This window comes from Lotus japonicus, chromosome 4 (genome assembly GCF_012489685.1).
Source record: "Lotus japonicus ecotype B-129 chromosome 4, LjGifu_v1.2".
Classification (NCBI taxonomy): domain Eukaryota; kingdom Viridiplantae; phylum Streptophyta; class Magnoliopsida; order Fabales; family Fabaceae; genus Lotus; species Lotus japonicus.
The window spans coordinates 82,844,184-82,858,206 of record NC_080044.1 but is presented as its reverse complement, the minus strand read 5'-3'; the positions used below and the strand labels follow the sequence as shown (position 1 = coordinate 82,858,206).

Below are 14,023 nucleotides of genomic sequence, written 5' to 3'. Positions count from 1 at the left end.
CATGTCACCAGCGACTCTAACTTGATCCTTGAAGGTGTGTCCGTCGCCGGAATCCATCAAATTGAAGGCGGTTACATCAGCCTTCAACGCCTCGCAGGAGAACGCAGCGACAACGCCGGCGAGCGCTGATAGCGCGGCGGACTGGCGGTCGATAATGGCTGAAACCGAAAGCAATGGACCCTCAGCCTGTGCCATGGCTCCAAAAGGGTAGAGAGAGCGCGAACGCGAACGCGAAGTGAATGAATTCTAAAATGGTTATGGAATAAAATACAACTCATATTAATAAATAAAGTCCCGTCAAAAAAAGTCCTATTTCGTGTTAAATAAGAAAACTAATACAAATATTTTTTATTCTAATTAGAAAAGCAACAAATCAGTCAAAAGTAATAATCTAAATTATCTTAATTTTCCTAAAATAAAACTAAAATATTCTAAGATTTATATTCAAAGGGCTTTAGGAATTTAAATTGAGACCTAATTTCTTGTTAAATAAGAACACTAATAAAAGTTTCAATAAAAGAACACTAATAAAAATATTTTTGATTCTAATTAAATAAGCCACAAATCAATTTAAGCAATGATCTAAATTATCTTAACTATTCTAAAATTAAAATAAATTATTCATATAATTAAGATATATGATATATTTTTTATATTCAGAAGGCTCTAGGATTTGTTTTTAATTAACATTTTTAACTACATATTAGTATAGATTTTTGTGGTTATATCCAAAAATATTAGCTTTAATTTTTATTAGGTATGGTGTGGCAAGATAAAAAATAATAATCACTCGTGTCGTTTGTGCGTCTTACATCTTATATTGAGTCATACATAGTTATGAAATAATCTTAATTCAATGTCCAATATGGAATAAAACACGTCTTTATTATAATAAAAATGAAACAATACAATTGAAGTCTTCCAATGAATCTAATTTAATTTTCCCTAGCCAAATGAATATTTTTTGTCGAAAAATAATAGTTCATTGATCCATATATTCACTCATATAGATAGTTGTCGTGGTATGTTGAGTCTTGGTAGAATGTATTGCATTGTGTCGTGTTTGTCCTCCATTTGGTGTCGCTTTCGCAAACTTCTACAAGTTTGTTGGATGATCGTTGGGTGTCTTGGCAGGAGGCGCCGAAAAGGCTGGGTAACGTTGAATGCGGATGGGTCCTTAATGAGCAATTCAGGGTGTGCGAGGGGCTAGGGGGGCTGTGCAGAATGTCAATGGTGAGTGGATCTTTGAGTTACCAAGATATATTGGGAGGGTAGAGATTCTCAAGATGGAGCTCGTGGCGATCCTCCATGGTTTAAGTCCTTGTTATGAGCGTGGCCTTCGTCGAGTGGTTGTTCATACAAATTCCATGCTAGCTCTCTCGCTATTGCAAAAGCGTGAGGTGTTGCTCCATCAACATGCGTCTATTCTCATCTTAATCATGAAGCTTCTATGTCATGATTGGGAGGTTGTTTGAAGACATCTGTGAAGGGGACACAATGGCAAACTTATTGGCGAAGGAAGGTGCATGGAGCTCTGCTTGCTTGATGGTTTTAGAGCATCCCCGCGAGCGTTGGGTTGTCGTTGGTGGAGGATTACTACAATACCTTGCTCTGAAGGTGCTAACTCGTGGTTTTGGGTTTTGATTTCTTTAAGCAATTATGTAGCCAAAAAAATGGCTACAATGAGATAGTTGGTCATTCCAATCAAGGTAATATATTATTTGTTAAAGTTTATATAATAATGGAAATAAACCTATCTTTAGTGGTATTCATCATCCTTCATCCACAAGTTGGTTTGTTTTCATTAGGTCAAATGTTTGATTCTTAAGATACATTTGAGTTTCACCACACTTAGGTTAGAATATGAGAAAACATTATCTATGAAAAGAATAAATATATAATTTTAATTTATTAGGAGTAAATCTCATCATCATAAATTATAGAAATTTATTTTTCTCTTCACCTGTTTTTTCCCGAAAATTATTTCCTGAAATTATTGGTTGACCGGAAAAGAAAATTATTTGCCCGCCACTATCAAATTCACTGAACCCTCTCCAAAACCCTACATTCATCGCAACCTCCTCTCACTTCGAGGCTTCTCTCTCTTCCATTCCCAATTCAATTGCATTCTCTCCGGCGTAGAAGGAAGGGTTTCAATTTCAATTCTACGGCGGCGATGTCGTGGGAAGACGAGATTGTGATGCGCGATGTCACCAATGCGGGTCTTGTCGTCAGTGATCGCATTGGCCGCGAAGTTTCGTCTCAGCTCGACTTCGAAGAAGCTCTTGAAGCTTCCAGATACGTTAGCCATCCCTATTCCACTCAACCCAGAGAGGTATTCGTATTCTTCAATTGAACCCCTCAAATTGAAGAGGGTTTTGTTCTTGCTTTCAACTCTACATGCTCTGTGATTGTAGTTTTACCCCCCATTTGGCGCTGCTGAATTGAATTTGAGTTATTTTGCGGAGGGATTGAGTTTGTAGTAGACCTGTAAATTTTAATGAATGTTCACGAGAGCAAAATTATCACTGATTCTATGAACTTACCAAGTGTTTTATTCTCACTTAAGTAGTCATACTCATATTCCCATATGAAAGCTCAAACCAATAATTGATTCCAACGTGAAACAGCAAGATGTTATTTGGGTAATGTGATGAGGACATTGTGCATTGTAGTAGAGAGTATGTGGCTAGATTAATTAGTAGAGTTGTGCCTTGTGTTTACCCTCTGATTGCGTTATTTGGTACTGTTTCAGTGGCCCCCTTTAGTTGAGGTAGTGAATACGTGGGAGTTGCCTCCTGTGCTCATTGAAAGGTACAATGCGGCTGGCGGGGAAGGGACTGCTTTTTGTGGAATATTTCCGGAAATACGTAGGGCATGGGCATCTGTGGACAATTCCTTGTTTCTTTGGCGATTTGATAAGTGGTAAGTTAAATACCCGTGTTGACGAGTTACAATTTTTGTAATTTAAAGGCTGATACTGGGCATGTTTCGTACTCATCTTTTGGATGTAAGCCATCTTCCTTTTTTTGGAGGTATGGACTATAGAGTCGCGTCCTGTAATTTTTTTATTTGCTGGGCATTCAAGCAACGGAAGGAGTTCATGTTTATTAGTGAACTTTTTCTTTCTTTAATGCCATATTAAATTATATTTAATTTATTCTTTCCTTTCCTTTCCTTTTTTTTTACTATCTGCATTTATGATGATAGATCCTCAAAGTCTATTTCATGAATTATTATTAGGGTGTTTTTTCGTGGTCATTTGCAGTAGTTTAAGCTTTTAGATTGAGTAACTAATATGTGAATGTTACTGGTGGCAACTTTGACTAAGTAGTTAGAAACGGTTTAAGGGTGTTAAACGTTTGAATGTAAACTTACTATGTTTTTGTTTCTTTGAGTTTCTGTTTGAACTCTCCTAAGTTTTGAACTAGTATTTCTATTCTGTTTTATCGTTACTTTCGCTGTTTAATTATTGAAGTGCGTAAACAGTTTGGAGATTGTTTTAGGTGGCTAAAAATCATTTTGTTTTTTATTGCATTATAGTTTAGCGCAACCATATTTACATGTACTGCACTTCTAATTTAACACTGTTGCTTCCATAGGGATGGCCAATGTCCTGAATATAGTGGGGAGGAACAAGCTATTTGTGCTGTTGGTCTTGCAAAATCAAAACCTGGTGTTTTTGTTGAAGCTATCCAATATCTTTTAATATTAGCGACACCTGTTGAGGTATTAACCATTCCTTTGTCTTAGTTATTTTCCAAGGGCTTGTGTACTAAATATTGTGCTTGTGACCTTTTTTTGTGTGTGCGTAACTGCGAATGGTAAATTGCTTTTATTGTATTTGTACCTGAGCAACATCCTGTGTGTTGGCTTCCTCTTCATTCTAACAGTTCTTTTGACTTGAATACCATTCATTCATTTTTTAAATTATGATATCCTCTTCCTTTCTTGAATCTTATAGTTGAACGTTTCCCAATTGTTGATAAACTATTAAACTTTAAGCTGGTTTTTAGGTGGTTCTCTCTGGGGTTGATTAGTACTTTGACATGCTGGTAATTGAGAAAAAAGTAGCTGCTTTCCCTTCAAGTTTTTAATAGCATTGATAAAGCTCCTTAGTAATTTGGGTAGCCTTCTGACTTATTTATACCCTCATTTGAATTCCTGTCCATGTTGCTAAATGGTTGGAGAATTCATTATTATGGCTCATTAATAAGGTGGGTTTTGTATACTGTTTTGTTATTCATAAGATGAAAAAGAAAAGAAAAGGCCAGCTGTTAGGAATAAGGATACATAAAAGATCCATTGAATTGAATTTTCACCATGTGTACTGCGTTACTTATAAAATGAAGATCTCCTTTCTCTGGTATGCTGTATGAGTGTATGATAAGTTTTTACCTCGAGAGCTAATTTTGAAATTACTCTCAAAATAATACTCGTACTTTGTTAAGAAGCAATGTCTTCAAAATCGCGATTTCATTGTACAATCGCACATTTTCTCCCAGGAGCCTCCTTGCGAGCCAAATCGCACACGAAATCGGTAAACTGTAGAATTGGGTGGAAGCCCCACACTGGATTGTGAAGTTTTCGTATCGCAGCGCCAACATGGTTCTGGAAGGTGCGGAAGACAAAAATAGTGGCAGACAGAAAATCATGAAAATCACAAGGTCTTATGAACCCTGTGTACATCCTGGGGAGAATCTTCACAAAATCCAAAAGTAGAATAGCATAATAAAAATCCAAAAGTAGTGTATGAAATTTTCTAATACAAAAACATCAAATAAAATGTATGTGCAATTGTTGTGGCACTGTGCCTGCTTTTTTCTTAGATAGCAAATGTCGTTTTTTCTTTATTGGTATTCTCTTGCATGATGTTTAATTCTTCAATGTGGTGGTTTTGTTAGATATTAACTAGATGCTGCATGTTTTACATGGCAGCATGTTATCAGATCCTTTTAATGAAGGGTGTTGTATAACAAGTTTCCCATGAATCATGCGCAGTATGTTCTTTCCAGACTTCTTTGTGGGAGCAGTATTGTTTCTCACCCAACTCTTTTTATCAGTTAATTTTAGTAGGAGTATGCTGCTCTGGAGGAGCAGATGATTCAGATCCATTTGAAGAAGTTTCATTACAGCCATTGCCAGAGTATACAATACCATCTGATGGGGTTACAATGACATGTGTATCATGTACTGATAAGGGCCGCATTTTCCTTGCTGGTCGTGATGGCCACATATATGAGCTTCTTTATTCAACTGGTTCAGGATGGCAAAAGCGATGCAGAAAGATCTGTGTCACTGCTGGTCTAGGAAGTGTAATTTCAAGGTTCTTTGTGCTTTTTAATTTCATTCACTGACTGTGCTACTTGATTGTGTTTTTTTTCTTTCTCAATCTTCAAATTTTATGTGTATTTTGTAAATGGTATACAACATTACCTCATTTTTACGATCATGGCTGTTATCTGCAGATGGGTCATACCAAATGTGTTCAACTTTGGAGCCGTTGACCCTATTGTTGAAATGGTTTTTGACAATGAGAGACAAATATTGTATGCACGAACTGAGGAGATGAAGCTTCAGGTTTATGTTCTTGGGCCAAATGGTGATGGTCAATTAAAGAAAGTGGCTGAAGAAAAGAACCTTGTCAATCAGAGGGATGCACAAGGTAGACAATCAACAGGATCAAGGGTCTCAAGTCGATTGCCGAAGCCATCTATTGTTTGCATCTCACCTTTATCTACACTTGAATCCAAGTTGCTACATCTTGTTGCTGTTTTATCAGATGGCAGAAGGATGTACTTATCTACCTCTCCTTCAAGTGGAAGCCTGACTGGATTTAACACCAACCATCATAAGCCTAGCTGTTTAAAGGTTGTCGCGACAAGGCCTGCTCCTCCTTGGGGTGTTAGTGGTGGTCTTACCTTTGGAACCATGGCTCTTGCTGGTAGACCTCAGAATGAGGATCTCTCACTGAAAGTTGACGCAGCCTATTATTCTACTGGAACTCTTATCCTTTCTGATGCATCACCTTCAACTATTCCTTCACTCCTTGTTTTGAACAGGGATTCAAGCACACAGTCATCATCATCAGGTAATCTCGGGACAGGAATGAGGAGTTCCCGGGCATTACGGGAATCTGTATCTTCTTTACCAGTTGAAGGAAGAATGCTTTCTGTGGCAGATGTTTTACCTTTGCCAGATACTGCAGCTACTGTACGGTCTCTATATTCAGAAATTGAGTTTGGTGGTTATGAGAACTCGATGGAATCATGTGAAAGGGCATCTGGCAAACTCTGGTCTAGGGGAGACCTCTCAACTCAACATATATTGCCGAGGAGGAGGATTGTCATCTTCAGCACCATGGGCATGATGGAAATTGTTTTTAACAGGCCACTGGACATTCTAAGGCGACTATTAGAGTCAAATTCTCCAAGATCAGTTTTAGAAGATTTCTTCAATCGTTTTGGTGCTGGCGAGGCAGCTGCAATGTGTCTAATGCTAGCTGCAAGAATAGTGCATTCTGAAAATCTTATTAGCAATGTTATTGCTGAGAAGGCAGCTGAAGCTTTTGAGGACCCAAGAGTTGTTGGCATGCCACAACTTGAAGGGAGCAGTGCATTATCAAACACAAGAACTGCTGCTGGTGGATTTAGCATGGGCCAGGTTGTTCAGGAGGCCGAGCCTGTTTTTTCAGGTGCACATGAAGGACTCTGTTTGTGTTCATCCAGATTACTTTTTCCTCTATGGGAACTTCCTGTGATGGTCGTAAAAGGAAGTTTAGGTCCTTCAGGCACTTTATCAGAGAATGGGGTAGTTGTATGCAGACTCTCTGTTGGGGCTATGCAAGTCCTTGAACTCAAACTTCGATCTTTAGAGAAATTCTTAAGATCTAGAAGGAACCAGAGGAGAGGGCTTTATGGCTGTGTAGCAGGTTTAGGAGATGTGAGTGGTTCCATTCTATATGGTAATGGTTCCGCATTAGGTGCTGGTGATCGAAGTATGGTAAGAAGCCTGTTTGGGGCATATTCAAGAAATATGGAGTCTAATGGTGGTGGAACCACTAATAAAAGGCAAAGGTTGCCATATAGTCCTGCAGAATTAGCTGCCATGGAGGTGGGTTTCTACTGTTAAATGTTTGCATAGGTTACTTCTTTTTTAAGCTACTAGTTTAGTTTTTGACTTGGGTTTGTTGTGCTACAGGTGAGGGCAATGGAGTGCATTAGGCAGTTACTCCTTAGATCTGGCGAAGCCCTGTTTTTGCTTCAACTTCTTTCTCAGCATCATGTCACTCGTTTGATTCAGGGATTTGATGCTAACCTTCAACATGCATTAGTTCAGCTAACATTCCATCAACTTGTTTGTTCTGAGGAGGGTGACCGTCTTGCTACTAGACTTATATCTGCTCTGATGGAGGTACAACCTTGTTATACAAGCCATGAACGGAATTTTATACTCAAAAGTTGATATACATTAATGGAGATTTCTTTCTTTTTCTTAGATAAACTTTTGCCTCTTTTATCATTAATTTCCTTATCATTGTCCAATGCTCCAGTATTATACTGGTCCTGATGGCAGGGGAACAGTAGATGACATTAGTAGGAGATTACGAGAGGGTTGTCCAAGCTACTATAAGGAGTCTGATTACAAGTTCTTCTTATCTGTGGAAGCCTTGGAAAGAGCTGCTGTGACTGTGGATGCTGAGGAAAAGGAAAATCTTGCAAGGGAGGCATTAAATTCCTTGAGTAAAGTCCCAGAGTCTGCAGACTTGCGTACTGTTTGCAAACGTTTTGAGGATTTAAGGTATTTATTTGTTTCCTTTTCTTGCCCTCGTCGGGCTTCATTCAAGTATCATCATTTGTTTTCATGTGATAGAAAGCCGTCAATCTGAAAGTCATATACACTTTCTGACTGTAGGTTTTATGAAGCAGTAGTGTGCTTACCTCTTCAAAAGGCACAGGCTCTTGACCCTGCAGGTGATGCCTATAATGACGACATTGATGCAACTGTAAGAGAGCAAGCACTTGTTCAGCGTGAGCAGTGCTATGAAGTAATTATCAGTGCTCTACGGTCTCTGAAAGGTGACACCTTGCAGAAGGAATTTGGCTCTCCCATCAGATCTGCTGCATCACAATCTGCTCTTGATCCAGCCTCTCGGAGAAAATACATTAGCCAAATTGTTCAGCTGGGTGTCCAATCACCTGACAGAATATTCCACGAGTATCTCTACCAGGCTATGATTGATTTAGGTCTTGAGAACGAATTATTAGAGTACGGAGGGCCCGACCTGTTGCCGTTTTTACAAAGTGCTGGTCGTAAACCCATACATGAGGTTGTGTGTGATCTCTTTCTCCCCAATAATTTGTTTGTGGCATTCTATACATTTGGTCAAAAGGCACAGATATCGTGGATTGTAATTTAAATTTGATATACTTTTCATGCAATCACTGTTATTTCCACAGTGATTCTTATAAAATTTGTATTTTGCTGATTATCTTCATGTTCTTCTGATTTTTCCTATCTGATAGGTTCGTGCTGTGACTGCGACAACTTCTCCAATAGGGCAATCAGGAGCTCCTTTGTCGTCAAATCAAGTCAAGTACTATGAACTTTTGGCACGGTATTATGTCTTGAAGCGGCAACATATGCTGGCAGCTCATGCATTATTAAGACTCGCTGAAAGGCGCTCTATTGATGGAGTTCCTACTCTTGAACAGAGGTTAGTCAGTTCCTCTATTTCCTTGTCTTTATATCATCTCCTTTTCTACATTTCCTTTGAGGTTTTTGGCTTTGCTTGGCTGCAAAGCTGGTTGGGATAGACCACCCACAGTGAATCCTTATTCCTCACACCATAGCTAGATCTCATCCTGTGAATGCTAAGTCACAATTTGTGATATAAAGACTGACTTTTCCCCAGATAGTGAATGGTATCATGTTTAAAACTATAAAGATCGCACAACGGCTCCGGTCCGAACTAGCTTTTGGGGTTTAGCTAGCCTAAATCTAGTCTGTTCTCAATTATAATAATAAAAAATATTTAAAATGTATTACCTGAAAAAAACCTTGTCTATTATTTCGAGCAAAATGAAATTATGCCATTCACGGTAACCAGGATTGAAGCTGGAGGCTTTTGACCACTTATATGGAAATGGAATTATTATTCTGTACTTTCATTGACACTAGTGAATGGTGCTAAAGCTGACACTTGATCTGACCATATAAATCATGGAAATTGAATCCTGATTTACCACTAGTTCTCTTATAAGTTCTGCTTATGTGTTTTGGATGAACATAAATTCACTAATGCCTATAAGGTCGTTCCTCTTCCTGTGTGAGAAACTGCATGTTACATGTATTCAAGCTGTTCCCCTTTTCCACTTCAGATATCTACATGGTCTCTAGAATTTAGGATTAATAGATTTGTTTCAATATGCTTACATGCATATCTTCTAATAGTTTTATGTTTTGGACAACTCAGGTGTCAATACCTAAGTAATGCAGTTCTACAGGCAAAAAATGCAACAAATAATGACGGGTTGGTAGGTTCTACTCGGAGTTCCTTTGATAGTGGATTCCTAGATTTGCTTGAAGGGAAGCTTGCTGTGCTTCGGTTTCAGATAAAAATCAAAGAGGAGTTCGAAGCTATGGCTTCTAGGTCTGAGGGTTTGCAAGGCACACCTGATTCCGTCCAAAATGGTTTAGTCCCCGAGGGAAGTTCAACTGCTGATCCTAATTTTGCAAATGCAATACGAGAGAAAGCTAAAGAGCTATCATCAGATGTAAAAAGCATAACACAGTTATATAATGAATATGCTGTTCCCTTTGAGCTCTGGGAGGTATTTTCCTTCTCTTTTTGGCTACATATAGGTTAAATTTGTCCAACTTTAGAATTTTCTCTTCTGGTGGATCACACTTCACATTATTTGTTAGTTTTGCACAAGCTGAATCTCTTTAAAGAGCTTGATAGTGAACTTAGCCACTAGCTAGGCGTTTTTGAAATCTTTTTGAGCTTTAGTATCTAGATTATTCTGAGCAATTTACTTTCACACGTCATGTTGTTGAAGAGTTGAAGTGGGGGATTAAAAGGCTGCATTTTTTGGTTCATCTTTGAAGAGAAAAAAATAAGGGATTTAGGTCATGTTATTTAATCAATTTCAAAGTTCTGTTACTACTTGTTTTATTTATCTTAATATGTTTTTGACAAATCCAACCCATTGTATAGGCCTGGTTTTGCACTACTTTCTTTTCCTTCCAATGGTACCAAGTTGGATGTGGGGAAGTTGTCACTCTTCTTTTGTTCCCTTCTTTCAAATAATATCTTCCTTGTCAAACCAAACACGAAGCACTACAGATTGTGTTGCATCTGTCATTGCTTTACTGGATGATTCGTGGTTATGTGTTATTCTTGTTGAAAAATTTGTCGCAACTAAGTGAAGCTTTGAAACTTCTTTAGTAAATCTCTTTTCACTGTTCTTCATTTCCTACATTTCTTTCAGATATGCCTGGAGATGCTTTACTTTGCCAACTATTCTGGTGAAAATGACAGCAGCATTGTCAGAGAAACATGGGCTAGACTTATAGATCAAGCTATTTCAAGAGGTGGCATTGCTGAAGCTTGCTCTGTATTAAAGAGGGTCGGGCCCCGCATTTATCCGGGTGATGGAGCTGTTTTACCACTTGACATTATTTGTCTTCACCTAGAGAAGGCTGGACTGGTATATGTTCCCAAATTTGTTAAACCCTTTTTATTTGGCCTTAAATGTTACCTTGTGGTTATTATTACTCCTTTTCCTCTCTAGATTGCCTTTTAATTTTATGAAAGCTGGAGTTGTTGCAATTAGAAGCCTTTTTATCTTAGATATGAATCCTTGTCTTTCTGCAGGAGAGGTTAAATTCAGGGGTTGAACCTGTTGGAGATGAAGATGTTGCAAGAGCCCTTGTTTCTGCTTGTAAGGGTTCAGCTGAACCTGTTCTGAATGCATATGATCAATTGTTATCAAACGGGGCTATTTTGCCATCCCCAAATCTTAGATTGCGTTTATTGAGATCTGTTCTAGTTATACTCCGTGAGTGGGCTACGTCTGTATATTCCCATAGGATGGGTATTGGTGCCTCGCCTTCCCGAGTACTGGAGGGAGGATTCTCATTGGAACGCACAGTTGCTAGCCAAGGAATTCGGGACAAGATCACTAGTGCAGCAAACAGGTTGAGTTCTTTATACTTTTAATGTTGTTCATTTGAAATTTCATGTGGGCATAATTTTTACCAATACAAATATGCATTATCTTCCGTTGTTTATGTCCATTGTCCTGATGTTCTGATCTTATTGACTTGTACTTGCAGGTATATGACTGAAGTGAGGAGACTTGCCCTTCCACAGAACCAAACAGAAGTTGTGTATCGAGGCTTTAGAGAACTTGAAGAGTCGGTTATTAGTCCTCATTCATTTAATCGATTTTGATATTTGTTGCAGTATATAGTGTTGTATCAATTGTCAAATAATTGTTTTCAAATAAGAGGTTTCAGATTTTATAACACTGGACGTGCTCTCGTGATTGCCCTCTTTATCCCATGTTATAAAAATAGTCTTTTGTGTATCAATTTAGAAATTAGAATATCATATCTGCTGGTCTATATTCAGCCAAGTCTTGCAGCGTGCTGGGATGTATCAACCAAGCTGTAATAGCAGGCTAATTTTGTATGGATTTCTCTGCTGCCGTGATAATTGACTTCATATTCCATTGAACTATATCAATCAAATAGTGTAATATGTTGTGTTAATTTAATTGTAGGCTTTTTTATTTTTTAAATTTCTATTTTTGAAGGATGTGCTAAACGTTTCGTAACATTCACGTACAACAGAGTTGGTACTAGTAATGTTAATGATTGTCATGGTTCTAACATAAGATGGTCTATACTATATAATCTATATGGGCTTGGCTACGGTGCTAATAATATACTTATTTGCATAAATTTAAAGAAGAGTTCAAGTATATCACACCAAATCATCGGCTCAGTATAGTTATCGTTTTTTTAAAATGAAAAATACAAATGTTAGCAGTCACTGTCAAAACTAAAAAGAAATCCAACCACGAAGATCATCCTATGAAAGTTGCAAATTGCTTCTGAAGAAAATTGGAGATGCAGGGGATCGAACCCTGTACCTCTCGCATGCAAAGCGAGCGCTCTACCATTTGAGCTACATCCCCATTTATTAATGAAATTGGAAACGTAGAAATAAGAATAACAAGAACAAATAATTATATTGAAACACTAGGCTAATGTCCCCAACTTCATCCATTTGAAGTTTTGAACCACGCCAAGATAATGAGGCTATGTAATTTGGCACATATAAAATGATAGATTATTAAGATATTATATTCATTCCAGTCAATATATATAAACACCACATTATTAAACTTACATTTAATGATAACTTGTAAAATGATTGATCTTTAGCAAATTCAAATAATAAAGAATATTCAAAGGTGCAATTTTCCGAGTTAATAATTGATACTTTACATGGATATATATTCACTCAGCATATATGAGTATGTTTGACATGTCATTTCAACTAGCTTATAACTTATTTGACTAGTTTAAAGCTTATTTGACTAACTTAAAAACTCTATAAAAATATTTGGCGAATGAGCTTATTTCAGTAGCTTAAAGCTTTAAGCTATAAGCTATCTCAGGTAGCTTAAAGCTTATAGCTTATTAAATATATTCTCATTTTTATCCTTATTATTTTATTAAAATTTCACCTTTAGTCTTTATGTTTTTTACTAAACCTATTTACTTATCAATTATCACACTTGTCTCATATGCACACTGTTTCCGCACACAAATAATTACTACTTTGAAATAAAAAAAATGATTTTATATTACAAATTACAAATTATTTGTTTGATTCTATTTAATTTAATAAAAAATAGAAAATTAAATAAGTAAAAATTAATATTATATTTTTAAGATGATATAACTTGAGTGAAATTAAAATATTTATAATAATTTTAATATTAATATCATATACGTGTTAATGTGAAAATAAAGTATTTATTTTAACCACAAGAGGTGGCACAAGTGGTGAATGCGCATTTTCTTAAGGGATTTCGCCTAGGCTCCTGACATTTTCTTATCCCAAGCAAGATTAGTTACGTGAGACCCCTTCCCCCGATATGATGTAAAAAAAAAAGCAAGCATTTTTCATGTGAGAGTTAGTAATTTACAGGGTGGTTAAGAAGGAACTTATAAAACGTGGAGAATTAGGATCCTAATTGCCTTCAAATAATTAATATATGCTCTTCTTCAAATTCCTTCAACAATTGAGATCCAATTTTCTACAACTAATTTACCACCTCTTTCTTTTGTTAATTTTTTGCAGCAGCATTTTATGGCAGTTGGAAACATTTTGTGGCGGTTCAAAATAATTCACTGAAGAAAATCTGGACCCCATTTTTTTGATATGTTCATCCTATCTATGGTATGAATTCCTCTATATATTTCTAGATTTAAATCTAACTTTTTCCGCTTATTAGTAGTATATTTTAATACACTAATAGACTGAGGTGGGTCGACCTTAATTGATCATGACTCTAACATCTTTTGAGCTGAACTCATTTATGGGCCAACAAAGGGAAACTCGGTTTGACAAATTTCTAAGATTAATATGGCGCACTAGTTTCTTAACATTTTTTTTAACGTAGCTTCTTAACATTAAAAGTTCAGTAATGTACATTTTTTTTTCATCAACAAAAAATATATATTAATAAATAGGTAAATGATTTGAAAATTATGAGTCTTTAAGAGTTAAAATTCGACTCTTCTTACCTATTTTTAAGAAAAACGGCTAGTTGCTGCACTGATTTCTGGTGTCCTTCTACTGGCCGTTTTTCAAAATGCTGCTCAAGCTGCTGCTGCTGGAAGAAGAAGTGTTCAACCACATAACTCAACTGGTTCAACTAGTTGTTAGTATCCTCTTAGGCTGTGCATGGTCAACCCGTTCCTCTGTCGTCGCTGCAGTCCC

General features: G+C 37.0%; 1 protein-coding gene and 1 non-coding gene across 2 annotated transcripts; one reads left to right on the top strand and one right to left on the bottom strand.

The window, feature by feature from the left end:
* The first annotated feature begins 2,016 nt into the window (after positions 1-2,016).
* On the top strand, positions 2,017-11,598 carry LOC130710536 (nuclear pore complex protein NUP155). Its single transcript, XM_057559841.1, has 13 exons — positions 2,017-2,335; positions 2,756-2,925; positions 3,603-3,729; positions 5,064-5,326; positions 5,469-7,113; positions 7,201-7,413; positions 7,553-7,800; positions 7,915-8,329; positions 8,526-8,716; positions 9,476-9,833; positions 10,494-10,712; positions 10,880-11,202; positions 11,341-11,598. The coding sequence occupies exons 1-13, from the start codon at positions 2,177-2,179 to the stop codon at positions 11,456-11,458; spliced, it is 4,449 nt and encodes a 1,482-aa protein (XP_057415824.1). The 5' UTR covers positions 2,017-2,176; the 3' UTR covers positions 11,459-11,598.
* Positions 11,599-12,133: 535 nt separating this feature from the next.
* Positions 12,134-12,206, bottom strand: TRNAA-UGC (transfer RNA alanine (anticodon UGC)). The gene has a single exon. It is a non-coding gene; the product is annotated as a tRNA-Ala (tRNA).
* Positions 12,207-14,023: the final 1,817 nt, after the last annotated feature.

What these genes read in the sequence shown, in the direction of transcription:
- LOC130710536 (XM_057559841.1), top strand. Translation starts at nt 2,177, where the DNA reads ATGTCGTGGGAAGACGAGATTGTGATGCGCGATGTCACCAATGCGGGT. An exon ending in CTAGGAAGTGTAATTTCAAG is followed by an intron (nt 5,327 to 5,468) that starts GTTCTTTGTGCT and finishes TGTTATCTGCAG; the next exon opens with ATGGGTCATACCAAATGTGT. An exon ending in GTCGTAAACCCATACATGAG is followed by an intron (nt 8,330 to 8,525) that starts GTTGTGTGTGAT and finishes CCTATCTGATAG; the next exon opens with GTTCGTGCTGTGACTGCGAC.